Genomic DNA, 24,109 nt, shown 5'->3' on the forward strand with positions numbered 1-24,109 from the left:
AGCCAAATTAATTCACCGTGTGTGTGTGTGTGTGTGTGTGTGTGTGTGTGTGTGTGTGTGTGTGTGTGTGTGTGTGTGTGTGTGCTGTTGCTGGGGCTTGAACTCAGGAAATTGAGCTCTTTCTGGGCTTTTCTTGCTCAAGGCTGGTGCTCTATCACTGGAGCCATGCCTCTATTTCTTGCTAAATTTTCTTACATTCCTCATTTCTGCCAAATAACTCAAATAATTTCACTTCTGCCAAATGGCTCAGCTACTGATATGGGTGGCCTTTCCACAATATTGCTTGTGCATCTTAACAAAATTTGGAGGGTGCAATTTTTTAAGCCTTGGAAAACGGAAGAGGGGGTTGAATCTAGGAACTTGTATATGCTAAGTACATGCACACCACTGAGATATATCCCAAATCCCTTCTTGTAGAGAGGACATTCTTCAAGGTCTTTGCCACCAATTATGCATGATTGATGTTCAATGCACTACTTTTGATATCTCTTTCCTCCCTGCCATGTGACCAGTTACAATTACAAGACAGCCTAATGTTAAGATTGTAAATGAGAAAATATTTACACATTAGAACTGATTAAAATAGAACAGTATGGCCTATGCCATCATCTTATAGATTTGGGCTTTCAGAGACTCAGCATGCAAATGAACAATGGCCAACTGAACATATTAAATTAAAATTCCTTTGCGCAGATATTTGAAGATTAAAAGCCAACCAAACAAACAACCAAATGGACAATAGCCAGACCATATATAAAAATGGAACTTTGCCCCATGACCTACAGCAAACTGTGCAGAAAACCAATCCCTTATTTACAATAACCAGCCTGCTCTAAGGAAGACATGCAGGTAGCTAGATTGCTCTCTCTAATTTGAGAAGCCAAATAACTTCTGTAGTGATTAGCCCCAAGTTACAAGTTTTGCTTACGAACTGTCAGCTTCCCTAGGGACCAACCAGAGAAAGCCAGATATACTCCCCTAGCTAATCACAGGATGGCCCAGTTCTAGTTAGCTTGTGTATAGCAGCTGCCACTCAATGCACACCTGAAGCCTTCCTTTTTTCAATTAGAAAGCCTTCCTGCTTCTCTGCCTGCCTCTGGGTCTCTGCCAAAACCCAATGATGACGACTGATTCCTCTTCTATACCAAGCTTTTCTTATTCGGTTGGTCTTTGTTACTTCTTCCTAGGAACTGTACTAGCTATTTTGAACATACTTGTCTGGATGGGTATCTCTCCTGGGATATAGTTGTAAGAAGTGAATGGGACAGCCTTCTCATTGACATGGATAAATGACAGGAATGATTTTGTGTGTTTCCACATTTACGTACTGTTTTCTTTCTGTCTCTTTTTCCTTTAAAGTTCCAGAGGCCAAATCTGACTCCTAAAAACACCAAAGGGAGCCTGTGCCAAATCTTTGCCCTGGAAGCCTGCCATCACCCTGTCTGAGGCAGAATGGCCAACCTCACATTTGTGCTGCTGCTAGTGACCATTGCAGGTAGGCAACCATTACCCTGCTGATGCCAAGGGTAGGCTGGAGCTTCTCATCTGTCTTAAGCAAATCAGATCAGTATGAAATGATGGGGCTGTATGTTTGCTTTACAGTACAGTTCTTTTTCATATAAAGATATATTGCATGCACAAGTGGTTTTTTGGGAAAAAATTAAATGTGTTTGTTATTATTATTATTATTTTTTGGTTGGTCGTGGGGCTTGAACTCTGGGCCTCTACACTGTTCCTGAACTCTTCAGCTTAAGGCGAGTGTTCTACCACTTGAGCCATATCAGCACTTCTGGTTTGGGGCTGGGAAGGTGGCTCAGTGGTAGAGCACTTGCCTTGCATGCTCGAGGCCCTGGGTTCGATTCCTCAGAACCACATAAGAAAAAAGCCGGAAGTGGCGCTGTAGCTCAAGTGGTAGAGTGCTAGCCTTGAGCTGAAGAGCTGAGGGACAGTGCCCAGGCCCAGAGTTCAGGCCCCATGACTGGACCCAAAAAAAAAAAAAAAAAAGAAAACACTTCTGGTTTTCTGGTGGTTAATTGGAGATAAGTGTCTCATGGACTTTCCTGCCTGGGCTGGCTTTGAACTGCAATCCTCAGATCTCAGCCTCCTGAGTAGCTAGGATTACAGGCATGAGCCTTATTTTATGTATTCTAGGGGGAAGAGGCTACATATGAATATTTAAAAAAATTTCATGCCAGGGGCTAGTGACTCACACCTGTAATCCTAGCTACTCAGGATGCTGAGATCTGAGGATCACGGTTCAAAGCCAGCCCAGGCAGGAAAGTCCATGAGACTCTTGTTTCTAATTAACTACCAGAAAACCAAAAGTGGTTCTGTGGCTCAAGTGGTAGAGCACTTGCCTTGAGCTGAATAGCTCAGGGACAGCACGCAGGCCCAGAGTTCAAAGCCTACTACTGACAAAAAAAAAAAAAAAAAGGCTAGCATTGTACACCTGAGCCATAGCTCCACATATGGCTTTTTTTGAGTAGTTGGAGATGAGTCTCATGGGCTTTCCTGCCTTTGAACCATAAAACTCAGATCTCAGCTGCCTGAGTAGCTCAGATTACGTGTGTAAGCCACTAACTTAACAATAGGTCTTTTTGCAAGGATCAAAATGTCCATATATATGTGTAAATACATATATTTATATATATAAACATATTTGTAGATACAATATATAATTTATAAATTTATAGTATAGTTTATATATTTAATATTTTATATATAAACATATGTATTATATATATGATTTTTCCATATATATGATTTTTTCCATACCCAGTTTTGCTTATCAGGAATACACTTACATCATGAAATGTTTGGTGAGCCTCAGATCTGAACCTATTTGTATGTAGCAGTAATTGAAAATAGAGATGTAACTAGAGAAACTGTTTTTATGTGTGGAGTTTGTCAAAATGATATAGAACCATAAGGATGCTGAGGATGATTCAGAAACACCTAAATTTTGAGAAGTGTCACTTTAAATGACACAAGGGCCACTTCAGAAAGTTCTGCCATTGGAAAAGTACTGCTATGCCCTACAGAGTACATCCCACCCAATATCCAACACTGCTTAGTGTGAAAGGAAAAAAACATTCCTTTTTCATGTTTAATATATTCTATACTGTGATAACTGTCATAAGTACTTATATTGTCATATCTAATATTGTATCATCAGTGTCTAGCCATTCATTTTTTTCTAATCAAATCCCTACCTTTTTGTTTCTTCCTGTGCCCTTTTCTTGTGAGGTGTTTTCTACTGATTCAAATTTTTAAATAGAGTTACTGAGTTCCACTAATGTTATTCACATTTAGCTTGTCTTCTTTTTCTTTCTTACTTTTAAATACTTACAATGATATTATTGATATATAAACAGTCATTCTGGGCCTCTGTGTTCTTGATTTGGCTAGGATTTGTAGAGAATGTGAACGTCATTGATAGGTCTCCTAGCTCCCAGGAGTTGAATGGTCCTTCAAGAGTTTTCTGGAGTGTGTAGCTGATTCTGAAGTAACTATGGCAACTAGGCCCAAAGGAAGAATGACTTAGTTATTAGGAGTTCCACTTCTCAAATTTCTGTTTAGCTTCAAGAACCCTGCTTTAAAGTATATTTATCTAAACAACTCACTGTTAGGCAATATTTGCAGAACAGATGTGGTCTGTCCTGGAGTTATACCAAAGTCTTCCTCCAGTTAGACTGTAAACCACCTTAAGCTTTCAGTCAAAGGCCTCATTCACAGAGAGATGTCATTATCATATTGTGATAGTTACCTGCTCTGGATAGCAGTCTTTTCCCTACGCAGTATGCCTTGTGACACCTTTTTTTTTTTTTGGTCATGGGTTTTAAACTCTGGGCTTGGGCGCTGTCCCTGAGCTCTTCAGCTCAAAGCAAGAACTCTACTGCTTGAATCACAGTGCCACTTCCAATTTTCTGGTGTTTAATTGGAGATAAGAGTCTCACAGACTTTCCTGCCTGGGCTGGCTTTGAACCGCAATCTTCAGATCTCAGCATCCTGAGTAGCTAGGATTACAAGTATGAGCCACCAGTGTCTCACTTTTGTGACACTATTTTAAAAGGCAACTCTTGAGCTTTCTGGTAGAAAAAGATCAGAAATGAAACATCATCTTTCTTTTTCCTTTTTTTTTTTTTGTTGGTCTTGGGGCCTGAACTCTGGGCCTGGGTGCTGTCCCTCAGCAATTCAGCTCAAGGCTAGTGCTCTACCACTTGAGCCATAGTGTGACTTTTAGCTTTTTCTGCTTATGTGGTGCTGAGGAATCAAACCCAGGGCCTCATGCACGCAAGGCAAGCGCTCTACCACTGAGCCACCTTCCCAGCCAGAAACCTCATTTTTTTCTGAGTCACATTATCCAAAAGGAGATGAACCAACTGTGTCATCAGGGAACTAAAGCAAATCTTGACATTTAGGTTTGGAAAAAATTTCTAGCTTGAGTGAATGTCACCCAGATATAGCAGTATCTCTAACAACTTTTATTTTTAATTAATTTTAAGGTGATGAATAAGTTACAGTTACGTAAGTAAGGAAAAGATTACATTTCTTGTCAAACCGTGTTACCCCTTTCCTCATTCTTTTTCTCACTTTTCCTTTTCCTCTGACTCTCCTTCCCCCAAGTTGTAAAGTTTATTTCCAACATAGTGTCTTGTAAGTATCCCTGTTGCATTGGTTCACCCTTTGTCCTTTGTCCTCACCATTTCTGTGATTCCCCTTCCCCTCTCCAAATCAGATAAACTTGTATACAAGACTAAGGGTACTAAAATAAAAAACAGTGACAACAGGGGATAAGCCATAGGGGGAAAATGAAAGAAAAAAAATAACTGCAAACAGTACACTAAACAAAACAAAACAAAAACAAAACAAAAAACCTCTTGTTTCCATATCGTGGAGTTCATTTCAGTTAGCATCATTTTATATGGTCATATGTACATAGCTATTGAGCTATTGTGATCCTCTGATAGAACTATCCTAGACATATTCTAGTTATACAAATGAGGGAAACCATGGAGTCTATGTTTCTTTGGGTCTGGCTTACTTCACTTAGTATTATTTTTTTTCTTATTTTCCATTTCCTTACATATGGAGCAATATTATTTCTGATGGAAGCATAGAATTCCATTGTGTGTGTGTGTGTATACATATATATGTGTGTGTGTATACACACACACACACACACACACACACACACACACACACATATATATGTATACATTTTCTTGGTATGTTCATCTACTCAGAGGCATCTGGGCTGATTCCATATTTTAGCTGTGGTAAAGAATGCTGCAATGAACATAATTGTGCTGGTTAGTTTTAGTGTGGCCTTGTTTATGGTCATTTGGGTAAATGCCCAGGAGTGGGATTGTTGGATCTTAGGGGAGCTCTATGTTTAATCTCTTGAGGAACTTCCATACTGCTTTCCAGAGTAGTTGAACAAGTTTACATTCCCACCAACAGCGTAGTAGCATTTCCTTTTGGCTACATCTCCACCAGCATCTATGATCACAACAATGTTTTTGAGAGTAGAGTTTGGAGTTGTAGATTACTCATCTGTATTCTATTCCATTATCTCTTGATCTTGACAAACAATATATTATTATTTCCTCCATATCTGAGCTAATGCTACTTTCTAAAATAAATACTAGCTACTGAGGAAGCTGAGATCTGAGGATTGTGATTTGAAGCCAGCCAGGGCAGGAAAGACCATGATATTCTTATCTCCAATAAACTACCCAAAAGCTGTAAGTAGAGCTGTAGCTCAAGTGGTAGAATGCTAGCCATGAGCAAAAAGCTCAGGGATAGTAACCAGGCCCCAAATCCAAGCCCTAGGACTGGCACACACACACACACACACACACACACACACACAAACACAAACACATATACACACACAGTTTACACTTAAGAAAATGACATCAGGGCCTCAGCCCTGGTAAAATGCTGCTTCTTATTCTTTGGAAAAGGTGTCTAATTCCTACTAACTTGCACTAGAGTCAGTGTTATTAAAAATTATCTATTACTTGATATTGTATAGAAATAAACAATTTTATGTGGTATATAGCCATTTTCATTAGAAGCAATCTCTGATATTCTCTCATTGGTATACCCTAACTAGCAAAGAAATTTCTTTGACATTCTGGCTCTACAGCTAAATGTTATTGTTTGAAGCAAAGAGAGCAGGTTTATTTGAAAGCAAAAAGTAGCAAAATGGACTTCTTATACAAGATAGGGCCCTTATACCAGATTCTTTCAGAGCCTGTTAGATATAGGGTCCCTTGTTTTCCTCTCCTTAAAGGTGTGCTCCTGGTGCAAGTGGTTGAGGCATGGGCAAGTGCTGTGGGGAGTCTCATGATTGCAGCCAAACTTTAATATAGTGCTTCTCAAATTAGTTGTGGATTGGTTTGTTTTGGTATCAGGTTGCCACAAAATGATTCTTGTATTAAATACCGAACAAACAAGTATAGGGAAAGGAGATTTTGTTCTTGGATTTCAGGAATGAAAAATCACTACAGAAGCAAGATGCTGGTAGTGTATACCTGTACTCCTAGCTACTCAGGAGGCTGAGATATGAGGATCAGTCAGCTTGGGCAAGAAAGTCTATGGAACTGTGTGTGTGTGTGTGTGTGTGTGTGTGTGTGTGTGTTTATGTGTATGTGTGTGTGTTTATGTGTATGCTGGTATTGAGGTTTGAACTCAGGGCCTAAACACTGGCCCTTAACTTTTTTATTCAAGGATACCTCATTACTATTTGAGTGATAGCTGCACTTCTGACTTTTTGGTAGTTAATTGGAAATAAGAGTTTCATGAAACAAAGGAGGAGGCTACAATGCTTGACAAGAAATGTACTCATTATCTTGCCCATGTAATTGTAACCCCTCTGTACAGTATTTTCACAATAAAAAAAGAAAAAGAAAAAGAAAAAAAGAGAGTTTCATGGACTTGGCATCAAACTACAGTGCTCAGATCTCAGCCTCCTGAGTAGCTAGGATTGTAGGTCTGAGCTACTGGAGTTAGTTCTGTGAGACTGTCCTATCCACAGGTTGATAGATATTTCTGTTATCTAAATGGGAAGGAATTTTAAGAAGAGATTGAAGCTAGAAGCATGCATGGATAGGTGAAAGAATCTATGGAGGGATGGATAGAGAGATGGAGATGGCTGGTTGGATGGAAGGAAAGATAGAAGGATGGATGGATGGATGGATGGATAGATGGATGGATGGATGGATGGATGGATGGATGGATGGATGGATTGTAGTTATTATATGGATGAAGAGTGAAAAATGGCTGAGTGGGTAGAGAGTTGGAGGGTACATTGCATATAGGATGGGTGGGTTGATGGATGACAGAGGTCTGTCTGTAGGAATAATTCTGCTTGCTTGCTTGACATAGTTGCCAGAGGTTGATAAGGCTCTGATCTCTGGGGTTGTTTCACTGTCATGTGCTTTGTTTCCTCAGTGTCTGCCTTGTTTGCAGGTGGTGCCTGTCATCAGTGCAGTGAGGGGAAGACCTATTCCAATGCAATCATTTCACCTAGCCTGGAAACCATTAGAATCACACGGGTGTCACAGACCTTCTCCATGGGTGACTGCACAGCCGCTTGCTGTGGCTTGGCCAGTTGTGACTTGGCCTGGTGGTTTAAGGGAAGTTGCTACCTGGTGAGCTGCCCTCACAGAGAGAACTGTGAACCCAAGATAGGCCCCATCAATTCCTATCTCACCTTTGTGCTCAGACCTGTCCAGAGACCCACACAGCTGCTGGACTACGGCGAGATGATGCTGAACAAGGATCCCCCCTCGAGGGTCTGGGGGGACACACTGGAGGATATCATGAAGGACTTGCCCTTTCTAGGCAAAGATGGGGGCCTAGAGGAGATGGCAGAGTACCCCGATGACTATAGCCAGCTGGAGCCGGGCTTTCTCCAGCCTGTGGGCCAGCAGGATCCCAGAGGGAGTGCTGAGTACCCGGACTGGAGCCTACTGCCTGGCACCCAGAGAGGTTTGAACACATCTGCTGGAGACTCCCTCACAGCTTCAGCGGAGAAGCCCCAGGACCCTGAGTCCCGTGACCTGGATCCACATGCACTTAGAGAGACAACTTGGACCCCTGTCCCCAAGCACTCTGCAGACAGCAGTGCTGTCACCTTGCTTCCCTTGGTGAGCTTTTCAACTTCAGGAGGGGTTCCAAAGAAAGAAGAAGAGGCTTTTCAGCATCAAGAACAAGGGAGCAAGAGCTCTGGGAAAGAGGTGAGTGTGCACAGGATGTGCTGTCATGGAGGGTGGAGGAGAGCTGGGAGAGAGCCAGCAGCAGGAAGGCTGGGCTTGGCCAGAGCCCTTCAACATGGATGGGCCAGGAGGAAGTCACAATTGAAGCCAGCTTCGACAGGAAATTCCAAGTCCCTTATCTCCAATTAACTACCCACAAAGCCAGAAGCAGAGCTGAGGCTCAAGTGGTAGAGTGCTAGCCTTAAGCAAAAAAGCTCAGGGTCAGCACCTTAGCCCTGAGTTCAAGTCCCAGGATTGGCACCAAAAAGGAGAAGGAGAAGAAAATACTAGTTAAACTTTGGTATTTAGGTTAGAATAAGTAAAGAACATTAGATTCCATTGACTATAAGAATCTCAACCATAAAACAGGGGTAGAAGTCATTTAAAAATACTGATCAGGGGCTGAGAAGGTGGCTCAGTGATAGAGCACTTGCCTTGCATGCATGAGGCCCTGGGTTCAATTCCTCAGCACCACATAAGCAGAAAAAAAAAAAAGCCGGAAGTGGTGCTGTGGCTCAAGTGGTAGCGTGCTAGCCTTGAGCTGAAGAGCTGAGGGACAGCGCCTAGGCCCAGAGTTCAGGCCCCACGACCAGACCCCCCCAAAAAAAGAAAAAAAATACTGATCAGAAAAAGGTGCTTTTTTGCTACGTTATATTTTCCATTCTTATAACTGAATTAAAATGAATAAGAAACCTTTCAACTGAAAATATCTAAAAGTATTATCTTTGTATAACACATGTTTATATCATCTATCCTCTTTCATGTTGCTAAGTCATTTACTTTCTAGCATCTCTGAATGGAACTATGGCAAATGATGCTCTGTTCAAAATCCTTTGGCTCTAGCTGGGCACTGATGGCTCATACCCATAATCCTAGTTACTCAGGAGGCTGAGATCTGAGGATCATGTTCAAAGCTAGCCTGAGCAGGAACATACATGAGACTCTTCTCTCCAATAAGCCACAAGAAAACCAGAAGTGGTGCTGTGGCTCAAGTGGTAGAGTGCTGGCCTTGAGCTGAAGAGCTGAGGGACAGCGCTCAGGCCCAGAGTTCAAGCCCACGATTGACAAGGAAAAAAAAAAAGTTTAAATGATGACTCACCGCTGTAATCCCAGCTTGGGAGGGGGAAGATAAGATCATAGTTTGAAGTCAGCCCAGGCAAAATATTAGAGATATCCTATTTCAGAGAGAAAACTGGGCATAGTGGTTGTCTGAAATATAAAAAAAGGCTGGAGGCATAACTCAAATAGAATGCCAGCCCAGATCAGTGTAAAGACATTGAAATGAATTTGTAAATAAAAGCAAAATAGATTTTCTAGGGAGATTGGCAAAGAGTTTTGTTTGTTTATAGGTAATTATTTTGGCTAGGTGATGGTGGCTCATTCCTGTAATCCTAGCTACTTCAGAGACTGAGATCTGAGGATCATGGTTGGAAGCCAGCCTGAGCAAGAAAGTATGTGAGACTCTTATCTCCAGTGAACCACCAAAAAGTAGGAAGTGGGGCTGTAGCTCAAGTAGCAGAGTGCTAGCCTTGAGCAAAAAAGCTAAGGGACAGCAAAATAGATTTGGATTTCATTTGATTTCAAGCCCTAGTATATAAAAAAAAGATACCATTAAATAGGCTGTCTAGGGACATGTGTTTTTGCCATTTGGCTTCTAAGTGGACAAGACTGAAAATGGGTATTTCAAAGGAACAGCAGAGAAACTACATACAGACAAGAGGCATTTGAGTCTAGGCTCAACTCTACTTGCAGGGCTGAAATGGACAATATTCTCCTTTCTTCCAGATACATAATACATTTTCTTTTGCTGGGGCATGTGGAAGAGAGCTTCATTAAGAATGAGTTGGCAAGGAGCTTTGTGGGGATGACCTGAGCAGGGAAGGAAAGAATCAGAGGCTGGCAGTGAGGTGGGAAGTAGATGTACAGGAATTGGAGTAGAGTTGTCTTCTCTGCAACTGTTTCCTGATGGCTTTGTGATCCTGATCAGTGGTCTTAATTTTTCCAATGACTTTCTACCTTCATTGAAGGTGGTGGTAGTAATGGTGGTAGTGGTAGTGGTAATGGTGTTATACAGTGATTCAGTCAGCAAGATACAGAGAAGCCACATTTTGAGAGGTCGAATCAGGAGCCTTTATTGGAAAGCTAGTGCCTGCAGGTGGACTCCTGTCCCCAAGACCTGCAGTCCTGAATGCAGTTTTTACAGAGCTTATAATGGCAAAAAACCATATCAATGAAGATGTCACATGGTATGGGAACTAGCAAAAGTTGTTTTACTGAAGCAAGCTATCTAGAGGAAACAATCAAGGACAACCAAAGCCAAGTATTTTCTGGAGCAAAACTTTCCTGGAGCTAAACAATACTCATGAGACACCTGCAATTTAAAGAATATCACCTCCATATTACTTAACAACTCACAACACATCTGCAGATCAAAGAAAGTCCTATATCAAGTCCTATATCAATCAATCCAAGAGTTCTTGGAACTGGGTGAAAATTTCCCTATCATCTGTTAAGATGCCAAAACAGTGTAAGGGCAAGATAGCATTACTTAGATCCAGTATCTATAATTCAATGGTAAATGTGTTGTTTGGAACCATACCCATAGTCTCATGAAAGCTATGCAAGAGCTCTACCTCTCTGTGAGCCATAATACTAGCCTCTTCATTCTTATTTAGTAGTGCTGGAGCTTGAACCCAAGGCTGAGTTACTTTATGCCCAATGCCCTTCCATTCTTTATTTAAACTTAACAATAATTTTTCAGAACTTAAATAAAAACAAAAGGAGAAGACCAGTTCATTCTATGTAGTTAGATTGCTACTCTAATTTTCTGGCACCGAAGCCCTGTTCCTAGACAGGGCTGGTGCTGGACCCTGTATATTTGCATTTATGTTTAAAATCCAGAAATCTGTAAGTTTAATGTATCTGAAAATTATGATTGAGCCAATGAAACTGAGTATCTGAAAATTATGATCGATTCACCAGGGGATTTTTAAAATGTTGGTCAACTTAGTTTGAAGTATGTTTTAAAGTTAATTTTTTAATGTTGTTTTTTTTTTTTGTCCTGGTTCTGGAAGTTAATTATAGAAGATTTTACCAGTTGCTACTGGTACCTAGTGGGTGTTTAGACTCTGCCTACCCTGCCTCATCCAAATAGGGACTGTGGAAACTCCAGGGAGCACTTTGCTTTCCAGTAGCATAATATTTAATTTTAAAAGTTTAGTGTGTTTAATTATCAGTTCAAGTTGTGGTTAACATACAATGGAGAATACAAATAGAGATCATTCTCTCCAGGGATCTGTTTATTGTTGGATTATTTTTATTGTAAGTGACTTTGACTAAGTCAATTGTAAATGACATTAACAAAATTCCATAAAATCCAGGCTTAAATCACAAGTGCTGCAAGGTGTTGTACTGGTGGCTCTTACCTGTAATCCTAGCTACTCAGGAGGCTGGGATCTAGGATGGTGGTACAAAGCCAGCCAGGGCAGGGAAGTCTATAAGATTCTTATCTCTGATTAACCATCAAAAGGCAGGATGTGGAGTTGTGGCTCAAGGGCTAGCCCCTTGAGCACAAAATCTCAGGGACAGTGCCCAGGACCTGAGCCCCAGGATAAATACAAAAAACAAGACAAAAAAAACCAACCAACAACAACAAAAAAAAAACCCCAAGCACTGATACCATACATTTGTAGAGGCTAGCGGTCTGTGGTGAGGGTTCTAGCAGAGTCAGAGCCTTGGTGAAGGCCCCCTTGGATTTTCAGATAATCATTATCTTGCTATAGCCTCACAAGAAGAGAACTAAGTAGACCTATGGACTCTCTCTCTCTTTGTTTTTTTTTTGGCAGTGCTGGAGATAGAACCCAGTGCCTCTCGGATGCTAGCCAAGTTCAGTTCCACTGAGCTGGCATCTCCAGCCCTTTTGCTTCTTTCTGTGTTACCTTTATTTATTTATTTTTTGGGACAGAGTCTCGCTGACTAAGTAGCTGACTTCAAGCTTGTGATCCTCTAGCCTCAGCTGGGATTCCAGATTGACAGCACCACACCTAGTTGTCTATATCTTACCCTGGAACTGGTCCTGTTCTTGAGGGCTCCGTCCTTCCCGATGACCTTCACATTGGGGGGGGGGGGAGGGTGTTACGACTTCAATAAGTGAATTGAGGGAGTGGCACACACATTCTACTTATTATACTAATTAGTTCTGGGGCTATTATAGGTTTTTTTTTCTATCTTTAATATTTATTTGTATGGGTGGTTTTAGTCACAGCTCTAGTTTTTTCTCAGATGGGTTAGAACTGAAGGCTTTGCACTTGCTAGGCGGGCACTCTACCAGTTGAGGTATACTTCAGCAGACTCCTAGTTCTCATCCCCCTGAGTAGCTAAGATTATAGACCAACTGCTTAAAATTTTTTTCCCCCTTACTAGGTATGGCTGGCTGAAGCCTGTAATCTTAGTGTTGTAAGGTGCATTATTCTAGAAGCCACATTTTGAAAGATGGAATATTGGATTCTTTATTATACAGTTAGCAGGCTGCTGGCACCCAGTTGTTACAAAGGCCTGCCACCCCCATATACACTTAACACTGTTAGGAAACAGGCTAGAGAGGAAAGAACAAAAACAATACCAACAAACCAATTCAGGTCCAATGGAGAAGTGAATTGGGACACTATGATGACCAGAAATGAGCCAGGAGACAGGACACAAGACACAGGACATGACCATGGAGACACACATGGCATGTCATACTGGTGGTTGGGCTGGTCTGGTAGTAAATTGGGTCCAAGCAGGGGGCAGGTCCACAGGAAATTCCCAGTCCCAGGCACTGGACTGACAGATTCAGTAACCTATCAGCCAAGTGCCATCCCTGCCTCCAGGGTTCCAGGCAGCCCATCACCTGGAAGGTAGGTAGTGGGTGGAGGCGTTTCCTTCCGCCAGCGTGAAGACAAGATGCTAGACCCTACTATCCACCATGTGGCCAATATGGCCCTGGCCAGACCTGACCTCCTTACTTCATTATACTCAGGAGACTGAGATCTGAGGCTCATTGTTTGAAGCCAGCCCAGGCAGAAAAGTCCCTGTGAGATTCTAATCTTCAACTAACCACTCAAAAACTAGAAGTGGTGCTGTGGCTCAAGTGGTTGAGTGCCAGCCTTGAGCAGTAGGAACTCAGGGATAGTGCCCAGGCCCAGAGTTCAAGCTTTAGGATGGGCAAAAAAAAAATTTCTCTTGGTGTGCTGAGGGATCAAAGCTAGAGTGAGCTGGACAAGTGATCTACCATTGAGCCACATGCGCAACTCACCAAACCTTTCTGATATATCAGAGAGAGTATTTGAAAGAAACATCCTGGAGTTCCAGAGTTTTTGCATTATTAGTCAAGGCTTTTCAAATATTTATGAAAAATTTATGCAAAAATGTTTGTGACATTGTGCTTCTCAAAAGATTTATTTTCCATAACAATGTATTCTTGTAATTAATCTCATAGGTTCTAATACCTTCCCATAATCCTCCTCCCGCCAGCCTGCAGTCCAGCCCAGCTGCCATGGAGGGAAGCCCAGGCCTCACAGTTACTCTGGGGAACACAGAACACAGCATTCCAACACTCGTCCCTAGCACTGCCCCTTCTGGGTCCTCCACACCTGAGGGATCCGTACCTCCTCCCACTGCTTCCAGGACAGGTAATCTTTAAAATTACAACTGGAAGAAATGTACTTAAGATGTTATAGACCATAATAATGACAACTTGTAAAGTTTCTTCATTCCCACTGGCCTCCATGTTGAGCATATATCATACGCTAGAAACAGTGCTTAGCATTGGGAATAAATGATGACAAAGACATAGTTTTTCCTCTAGGGGAGGAGACATTCAGGTAAATGGGTAGGTCTGATAAATTATGCTAAATGCTGGGAGGGAAAGCTATGGGCAAAGGGAGGGTTACCTGACTATGGGAGGGGCTAGAGAAGGTCTTCAGTGGAGTTAATGCCGGTGTGGAGTGAACAAGCTGCTTCCCATATCAAGGGAGAATCATGCATAATTGCAGTAGTAATATTACATTTACCGAGCATTTTTAGAGTGCCAGGTACCAGACCCAGTACATTCTGTTGTAGGAAAGTTCTGGCTTTTTTTTGAAGGTTCAATAATGTTAGTCTAGGCGAAAAAATTAGCAAGGAGAGACAGAGAGGCCATTTTGGAGCCATACTACATTATTTATTTATTTATTTTTGTCATGGGGCTTGAACTCTGGGCCTGAGCACTGTCCCTCAGCTCTTCAGCTCTACCACTTGAGCTACAGCACCACTTCCTGTTTTCTGGTGGTTTATTGGAGGTAAGTGATTCATAGACTTTCTTGCCTGGGCTGGCTTTGAACCACGATCCTCAGATCTCAGGTGTGAGCCACTGGCGCCCTACTTCAGCACAAGTTTTTATTGAAATGTTCCGGGCCTGGAGCATTAAATCTTCTCTCAGAACCAGCTCTTGAGACCCAGCTACTGTACAATGGTTAGGAGAGTTTTAATGAATTCCATTTGACCTGGGTAAGTAAGTTAAAGATCTAGTTTTGCTGTAGTAACTATTGATTCATTGATCCATCTTAGGCTGGAAGGAAGTCTTTCATTAATCCTTAGGTGGGTGAGGTACTAATAACACAAAGAAAAGCAGCTTGAAACATTTCATGATCTTGGTGGGTCCCAGAGGCTGATCCACCTTAGTTGGAATGACATTTTTTTGGGGGGGTGGGGGGAGGGTGGTGGTAGGGCTTGAACTCTGGGCTTGGGCGCTGTCCCTGTGCTCTTCAGCTCAAGGCCAGAGCTCTACCACTTGAGCCACAGCGACTCTTCCGGTTTTCTAGTGGTTTATTGGAGATAAGAGTCTCACAGACGGGGCTGGGAAGGAGGCTCAGTGGTAAAGCACTTGCCTTGCATGCCTGAGGCTCTGGGTTTAATTCCTGAGCACCACATAAGCAAAAAGAAAAAAGCTGGAAGTGGCGCTGTGGCTCGAATGGTAGAGCGCTAGCTTTGAGCTGAAGAGCTGAGGGACAGCGCCCAGGCCCAGACCCATGGCCCATGACCGGACTCAAAAAAAAAAAAAAAAAAAAGAGTCTCACAGACTTTCCTCCCAGGGCTGGTTTTGAACTGCGATCCTCAGATCTCAGCCTCCTCAGTAGCTAGGATTACAGGTGTGAGCCACCAGCGCCCAGCTATAACATTGTTTTCTTTCAGCTACTGCCAGGTCTCATACTGGATGTTATATATTTTCTTGTATTTCCTTATTGCTCATGGCTAATTGCTGCCTGTAACAAACAAAAGTTTGAGATGATACATATTATCTCATACATAGCCCTGTTTTCTAGCTCTGTGTCTATGGATTTGGGCAACTATGACTGGTTATATTTGGGTAAAGGAATGTGCAGAGTATATTTGTAACGGACACTTTTTCTTCTTGTCCTTATTAGCAAATGTGTTGTTATGTAGATTTAAGTCTTTGCCTCTCCTTGGGGGTGGTGATAGATTAGCTGGATAAAGGTATTAACATTTATCCATAGAGATTTCCTGTATACGTGTAACTATCCTTACTCAAATGTAAGGAGCTTACCTGTGTTTGCTTTTTCTACAAATTAGCAGCTCAAAATAATCCTTATTCCAAAAGGCTTATTTGCTGTGGTTTATTTGTTGTGCAGCCATAATCTGGGGCAGCATATGGTCCTCTACAACTCCACCCAGGAAAATGTGCCCAAAGTATCATGCATGCATTGCTGAGGCAATAATGAGGAATGAAAAGGGTATCCAATTTTTCTAGCAAAGAAGTTATATTAAAGTATGCAAGTGCACATGTCCTGAGCTTTTTTGTGGATAATGAACTTTGGATATTACTCCTTATTAACCAACAACAAAATCACCTGAACCAAGAATAAATTAAACTACATTTTTGTGGGTTTAATCAGGATTGCAATCCAAGCAATCTTGCAAATGTGCTCCCATTTTTCCAAGAGGGGTAGATCATTAATTCATCATTTGTGAGTAGGAATTGATGATTGCCCAAAGTTGGGCTATGTTTCAAGAAAAACAGTGAGTACAGATTCACTTTCTGGAATTGAGGGTGGGTGGGGGAGGAGTTCATTGTTAAATCCACAGAGATTAGTGTGTCAAAGGTCAAATCTAAATATGAGTGTGGCTCCAATCTAGGTGAAAGGTCAGGAGCTGTGGCTCCTTAGAGATCTGAGTACTCCCTCCCAACTTTGAGTGTTTTCAATCAATGCAATTCAATTAAAATACTTTTATTCTTGATCTTTCTGCCTTTTAAAAAATATTTTTAATTTGATTCTGAGCTTCAGCAGAGAAAAGGATAAGGGTGGACAGGAAGCTCTGGTATATGGGAGGGAAAATCTGCCTATGAAATTAGATTCCTTTTGTTCTGTTAGTACCTAGTGTTGACAAAAAAAAATAATGATTCTGCTATAAGGGAAATGAGCAGATAGTTTATTCTGAGCTGGTTAGGAATGACTATATACCAGGGACACATTTAACTGATGTGCTCCTCTGGGAAAGAGGGTATTAATTAGGTAGGCAGGCTACACAGCAAAGTCCATAGATTGGTTTGGTTTGGTCCGGTTTTGTGTGCTAGTCCTGGGGTTTGAACTCAGAGCCTTGAACTCTTGCTTAGTTTTTTCACTCCAGGTTGGTGTTCTACCACTGGAGCCACATCCCCACTTCCAACTTTTTAAGTCTCATGGACATGAGTCTCATGGACTTTTCCTGCCTGGGCTGGCTTTGAACTTCAACTCTCAGCCCTCAGCCTCTTGAGTAGCTAGGATTACAGGCTTGAGCCACTGGTGCCTAGCCCTAGTCTGTAGCTTTCAGATCTGAGGTTTGCAAAGCTTAACAACACACTCTGAGAGCTTTTCCTAATTTAGATCAGATCCAAAGATTAAAAGCAGGTGAATTTTTTTTTCCTAGGATAGCCGAAGGTAATTTTGGCTCTTGACCTGCAATCTTTCCTTTCTCCACAATCACTATGTTCTAGAAGCTCAGCTAAGATCCATCTGCAGAATGTTTAATATAGGTGCAGCTTCTCTAAGGACTTCACTTTCACTCTAGTACAAAATTAGGAGGATTAAATCAATCAATCATTTTGAAGCCTTTGAAACAGTGCCTGATGGTTCAATCTGGTATGTTAGGGTTTGCTGAAATAAATACATTTCAATTAATTAGTTATGAACCGATTGCTAATTATCCATAGAGTCCCAGACATCATTCTTGGCCTTGTAGGGCTCAAATTCTCTGTGAGTAAAATGATAGATTTGGACCCAAATCTCTTCCCGAGTGCTTCCTTTCAGATTGAGAGTGAGTGATGGAAGGGAAGAGCCAATGAGAGCCAGGCTTGTGGACTGAAGGGAGGAGACTAGCCTGACCAAGAGATCCCTCTGACATCTCCAAGTAGCTGAGAACTCCTGAGAGCACTCAGTTTTGCTATGTTTTGTTTTCTCCCCAGTGTTTTCTCTGTGGAATATTTTGACAGTGTGTTTTACAAGAGAAATTATTGTTTACTCAAGGCAACCTTATAGAACTATCCTATGTCAGTCTAACCCCGATTATTCAGTGAGTGCGGAAGTTACATGCTTTGGCTGAGAGTTAGTGTTCTTGCTGCTTGAGTTAAATTGTCTTTTCACATTGAATTTGACTGGATTTTCTCTGGGAAAGGTTCCTAGAGCAAACCACCAGCAATCATTCATGTGAGTACTACCCAAACATGGTTCTATGATTGATGCAGAAACACTTAATTTTTTTGTAATTAAAGCTAGCTCATACCAGGGAGATGAGAAAAGCCTGTTGTAGGAGAAAAAAACTCAATCCATAGTACTTCACCTGATTTGTGAACTTCCTGTTAGCTAATACCTTGTTCAATTTCAACCAATATTTTGTTCATGGCACCTACTCTTAGAGATGATTTTAAATTTATAAAGTCTGTCTCTCAGCATAATATTACCAGCCAGAGAAATAGATAAAGTTATCTGAAGGACAATTAGAAAAATGTATGATGGGAGAGGGGAGTACTAATCAGGGCCTCATTCTCTTGCTTGGCTTTGGTATTTTGGTTGTTAATAGGAGATACGCCTCACAGACTTTCCTGCTTGGTCTGGCTTTGAATCCTGGTCCTTAGATCTCAGCCTCCTGAGTAGTTACCATTGTTGGCATCAGCCACTGGTGCCTGGTGACATGATTTAATTGATGATAAAAACTGATCTATTGCTGGGTGCCTGTTTATCCTAGCTATTCAGGAGGCTGAGATCTGAGGATCATGGTTCAAAGCCAGCCTGGGCAGATAAACTACCAGAAAACTAGAAGTGGTACTGTGGCTCAAGTGGTAGAGTGCTAGCCTTGAGCTGAAGAGCTGAGGGACAGTGCCCAGGCCCAGAATTCAAGCCTCAAGACCAACAAAAACAAACAAAAAACAACAAAAACTGATTGACTGTTGAGAAGTACTATAACATTTTCATATTCTGTAGTGGCAGTATTCCTAGTCAATGGGATAATGGTACTATTTCTAATTGATTTTTAGTGAAAGAACTTAGCGTGTATGCTGGGGATAACCTAATGATAACCTTACCCAACAATGAAGTTGAACTGAAGGCTTTTGTTGTACCAGCACCCTCTGCAGGTGAGAGTTTTCCTCAAAAGTAAGTCTTTACAGGTTGCAGCATGGAATCATTTTCACCTCATTGGGCAACATCAACTATGAATGCTGGACTACCAAAGTTTATTGAAACAGATTAAAATGAAGTACAAATGTAAGAAATGAAACATAGTACATATCCTTTAATTGATCAGGACAGATGGTGATACGTTTTAATGATGTAGAATAGAAAGTTATATTAGAGCAGAAGAGGTTGGCATATACCACATCATGGTCTGTGACAACCCATAGAGCCTGGAAGCTTCCATTATGAGGAGGGTGAGGTGGCCTTGGCCTGAAGCTTTGTGTTGAATATCTGGCTGTAGGTTCTCAGAACACTTCAAACCAGTTGCTCAAAAAATGTTCCAAAAACTCTTTGTTCTATTAATCTAGTCTCTAACATCCAGTGAACATTTGTTCCTTCTCTATGGCTCTATCCAATGCTCTTATTTTTAAAGTCAACTCATTCCTTAGGTGTTTGACTATTTCTTATACAGGTCAGTCAATTCTTTTATTCATTCCTTTCCTATTATACATAAGTCAACATTTTAATACACAAAGATGTCATCCTATGAGTTGAAGAACTGCTGTGGTCCAGCCGCAGCACAAGCAGGTTTCTGAGGGGCAAGTGGATGAAGAAGGAGACAGAGAGATGGCTGATGGCACAACTCTGTCCACTTTTGCAAAAGCCTTAGCTGGATACATTTTCTATATTTGTCAAATGCTTGCATAATATTATTCTATGACCCACTGTATGGAAAAGTGCAGACATCACCCATCACTTCCTCATTCTATTTCAATCAATCCTTGTCCACCAAACCTCTTCAGTTAAAGGACAGAATCCCCCAGGTCCAGAAGTGAAAGGAACACTTCCTCAAACCAAAGAAGGACAAGTGCTTGCAGCCCTGAGGTTGGAGTCAATGGCTGTGGAGCCTTTGCTCACACCTTGCCAGCTCCTAGCTCCCCAGGGTCTGCAACAAAGAATATCATCTGTTATTCATAACTGAAGGTGAGAGGCAGCTTCAGCTCAACATAGAGATGTTTGATTTATTTTTGTTCTTAAATCCCTATAAAATTCAAATGAGTTGAAATCTATTTGCCTTTTAATTTTTTTTAAAAAAGGACAGATCATTTTTTGGGGCTTAAACTTATATAGATAGCACCCTAGAAAGTAGTCAAATGTTAACAGATTGGTGGAGGAGGATTTTTAAACTATTTTTTGTTTGTTTGTTTTGCCAGTCCTGGAGCTTGAAGTGAGGGCCTGGGCACTGTCCCTGAGCTTCTTTTGCTCAAGGCTAGCACTCTACCACTTGAGCTACAGCACCACTTCCAGCTTTTTCTGTGTATGTGGTACTGAGGAATGGAACCCAGGGCTTCATGCGCTAGGCAAGCAGTCTACCACATTCCCAGCCCCCAAACTATGTTTTCTTTTAGTTATGATTTTCTTATTTTGGTGCTGGTCCTGGAGCTTGAACTCAGAGCCTATGTGCTGTCCCTAAGCATTTGTGCCCAAAGCTTGTGCTCTTACTACTTGAACCACAACCCCACCTCCATTTTTTGGGTGTTTAATTGGAGATAAAAGTCTCACAAACTTTTCTGCTCGGGCTGGTTTTGAACGGCAGTCCTGGGGCTGGGAAGGTGGCTCAGTGGTAGAGCACTTGCCTTGCATGCTCAAGGTCCTGGCTTGGATTCCTCAGCACCACATAAGAAAAAAGCCAGAAGTGGCGCTGTGGCTCAAGTGGTAGAGTGCTAGCCTTGAGCTGAAGAGCTGAGGGACAGCGCCCAGGCCCAGAGTTCAGGCCCCACGACCGGACCCCCCCCCCCCAAAAAAAATTTACTATCCTTGAACAGCAGTCCTCAGAGCTCAGCATCCTGAATAGCTAGGATTATAGGTGTGAGCCACCAGTATCTAGCTAAATTGGGTATTTTTATAATTAAAATAAAATTTACTTAAAATGATGTAGAAAAATTGCTATTCCTATCTTGGATAATAAGTGAAAGTGTAATATATTCAAGGTAATTTGTATTGCAGGTTTAAGGCTATTTCCTTCCCTTCTGCCCTGGTTCTGAAGTGATAACTACTCCTTTTTCTGATTTGTTCTCAGAATCAGCTTACAACTATGAATGGAGTTTAATAAGCCATCCTGGAGACTACCAAGGTGAAATAAAACTAGGACACACACAAACTGTTAACCTCTCTCAAGTAAGTAACTGGAGGACCAGGGATATGGCTCAAGTGGTAGAGCTCTTACTTAGCATGCTTGAGGTCCTGGGTTCAATCCCCTCAAAAAGCCCTCTCCCTTGCCGGGCGCTGGTGGCTCACGCCTGTAATCCTAGCTACTCAGGAGGCTGAGATCTGAGGATCGCGGTTCAAAGCCAGCCCGGGCAAGAAAGACCATGAGACTCCAATCTCCAATAAACCACCAGAAAACCGGAAGTGGCGCTGTAGCTCAAGTGGTAGAGCGCTCACCTTGAGCTGAAGAGCTGAGGGACAGCACCCAGGCCCAGGGTTCAAGCCCCACAACCGACAAAAAAAAAAAAAAAGCCCTCTCCCCCCCAAAGTAAGTAATTGAAAATGAATTGCATTTGACAGCACACCAGTAAACACACTTAGATGTTAAGCCCACAATTCTTTTTTTATCATTAAAATCAAAGGAAGAATATGGGAATAGTGGGGTGTGAGCCTCTAGTCTCTTCTACTTGGAAGGCCGAGGCAGGAAGATTGCTTGAGCTCAAGCATTCGGGGCCAGCCCCAGCAACATAACAAGACTATCTCAAGAACAAAAGAAAACCAAAAATAGGATAAAGTTTCAACCGAGGAGGTGGACAGGCAGATAGTTAAGTCAAGAGGTTTTCAGAAAGCTTTGCTTCACTTTGACTTGGCTGATTGCATAACATTCTGGTTAAAAAGCCTGTGTCCAAACTCTTGCTGTCTTGGAAGTGTGAGATACATTCTGGTGACTTCAATTCTTAGTCTGGTGGCTCATCTCTTAGGAGTTGCAAATTATCCATTCCAGTTCAAAAATTACTCTGACTGCCAACTATTGCACCAAGAGAGAAGTATCTCACAAGAATAAACATGCTATCTTCTTGGCCCAGAGGGTGAAATAAGCTGACTTAGCTGCCAGAGCTCTGTTACCTACCAGACAGTAACATCTCATCCCCCGAGACTGCACAGCACATGGTGCCTCTTGAACTCATCTCACTCCCATTTCATTGAGACCTGTTTCTCCAGGTGTGGCACTAGATGTGTAAGCAGACTCTCCAGAGCTACAGGGTAGCTTTTGGGCTGGAAGTGTAGCTCAAAAGTAGAACTACACTTGCATGCATAGGGCTCTGGGTTCATCCCCAGCACTCCCAACAAAACAAAATGAATAAAACATGGTACATCCAGGCACATTTGAGGATGGCTGTCAATCTCTCTAAGGTAGGTGGATATCTGTTCCTAAGTGAAAGGCCCATTAGGATGACCTTTAGTGTTCCACAATGTAGGCTTCAAGCCCATGGCAGTCATAGACAGATGGAAATGAGACTTTCTGCTGAGCCCTTCTCTTTGCCAACCTCAGGAGCTGGCCTCTAGATATTTTGGCCTTTTGTAGGCAGTGAGCCCCTCATGTGAGCCCTTTGCACTCTTACCTGTGTACTTTTTCTTTATGCTGCAGTTGTCAGTAGGACTTTATGCCTTCAAGGTGGCTGTGTCTAATGATAATGCCTTTGGGGAAGGATTTGTCAATGTCACTGTTAAGCCGGGTAAGTCTATTCTGTGTGTTGTCTCTGTTTTCAGAACTTGGATGGCATTATTGTTTTATATATAAAACTTTTACCTTAGGCCCGACTGTATAGAAAACATTCAAGAATTATGGTTGTTTGTTTCCTTTCTACTTTCAGCATAACCTTTAGTACTTGCTTGACATGGCTGCTCAAGTCTAGAAGACAATTACTGACTGTTCTTGCTGTCCCGTGGCTGTCTCTGTCTGCCATTTACTTCATCATCTCTTATTCCTGCCTCCTTTTCTCATGATTCTGCTTTAACTTAGGAGCATGGGTGTTTATTTCAAATACTTTGACTTAATTTGCTAAGGGGTAAGGACAAAAATATCCTGTGAGCTTTCAAGCCCACAACTAGGCTCTCAGGGTCAGTGTCTTTTGGGTCAATTAGATAGAGTAAGGTATAGCAGGGGATCTGCGATGCCTGGTGTCTGTGTCCCAAGTGTGGTCTCACTAATGTTAGTGTCCCCAAACCCTTGCAAGTGTGACCAATGTCACAGTGGAAACTAAACAAAATTTGTCCAATGGGTACAAGCCTAGCTTCGTCAGTAGAACATGAACTGGCCTTCAGCCTCTACTACCTCTCAGGGCACCAAGGGCTCACCCTGTACTAGTGCTGTGTGCCCACACCATCTCCCAGCCTTTACCTATTGCCTCTTCTGCCTCCTTATTAGAGCTGAAGCATTGCGATGGTAGCTGGTGCCTTCAGTGAAATATTTAAGATCTAGCTAGTGACAGGAGCTGAATTATTCTTCTTCTGTTCTTCCCGTCACTGACCACATCTTGTGACTTACCCTTTGATCCTGGGCTTCATACGAAAATGGAAACTTCCAGACAAGCTCTTGAAATTTCATAGGAAGCCTCTACATCTTGAAAAGGTGTTTTCTGTACCACAGGCCTGTGGGCTAATCACCCTCCTGACAGGATGCTTAGAATCCCTTTTTCAGGAAGCAGATGGCTTTGTTTGGGGATGACTTACGCAGACACCTTGTGAGCTCAGTTGCTGTCTTTTTTCCTCTCACAGCTGCAAGAGTCAACCTGCCACCTGTAGCAGTTGTTTCTCCTCAGGTTCAAGAGCTCTCTCTGCCTGTGACATCAGCCCTCATCGATGGCAGCCGTGTGTATCCCGTGCTACTTCAGCCTTTTGGTTTCTTTCTCCCCACAAATAGTGAGATTTAGTGGGGGATCTGAATCGAGGCTGGGAGGACCTACAGCCAAGACATTGATAAATCATGGTGGTCTCATTCTTTAGTTTTACTATCTTAGAGGTTTCTTTTTCTTTAAATCACAACATCTCTGACTTATGCTCAACTACCCTTCAGGGATGTTTTATTTACCTATCAGAAGGCTTTGCTGGCACACTGATAATCCTGTAATAGCATTGGGAAGCTGAGGCAGGAAGACTGCAAGT

General features: G+C 42.1%; 1 protein-coding gene across 1 annotated transcript in view; it reads left to right on the forward strand.

Moving 5' to 3' along the window:
• The window catches only part of Kiaa0319 (KIAA0319 ortholog), a 57,254-nt gene that overhangs the window by 8,277 nt on the left and 24,868 nt on the right, over positions 1-24,109 (forward strand). Inside the window, exons 3-9 of the mRNA XM_042683741.1 lie at positions 1,360-1,495; positions 7,480-8,249; positions 13,747-13,939; positions 18,817-18,915; positions 21,036-21,133; positions 22,593-22,680; positions 23,723-23,815. Coding sequence (XP_042539675.1) covers positions 1,453-1,495; positions 7,480-8,249; positions 13,747-13,939; positions 18,817-18,915; positions 21,036-21,133; positions 22,593-22,680; positions 23,723-23,815 — 1,384 coding nt within the window. The 5' untranslated portion in view covers positions 1,360-1,452. The remainder of the gene's footprint in view (positions 1-1,359; positions 1,496-7,479; positions 8,250-13,746; positions 13,940-18,816; positions 18,916-21,035; positions 21,134-22,592; positions 22,681-23,722; positions 23,816-24,109) is intronic.

The sequence above is a fragment of the Dipodomys spectabilis genome, unplaced genomic scaffold (assembly GCF_019054845.1).
Source record: "Dipodomys spectabilis isolate Male_0828 unplaced genomic scaffold, ASM1905484v1 ptg000085l, whole genome shotgun sequence".
NCBI lineage: Eukaryota > Metazoa > Chordata > Mammalia > Rodentia > Heteromyidae > Dipodomys > Dipodomys spectabilis.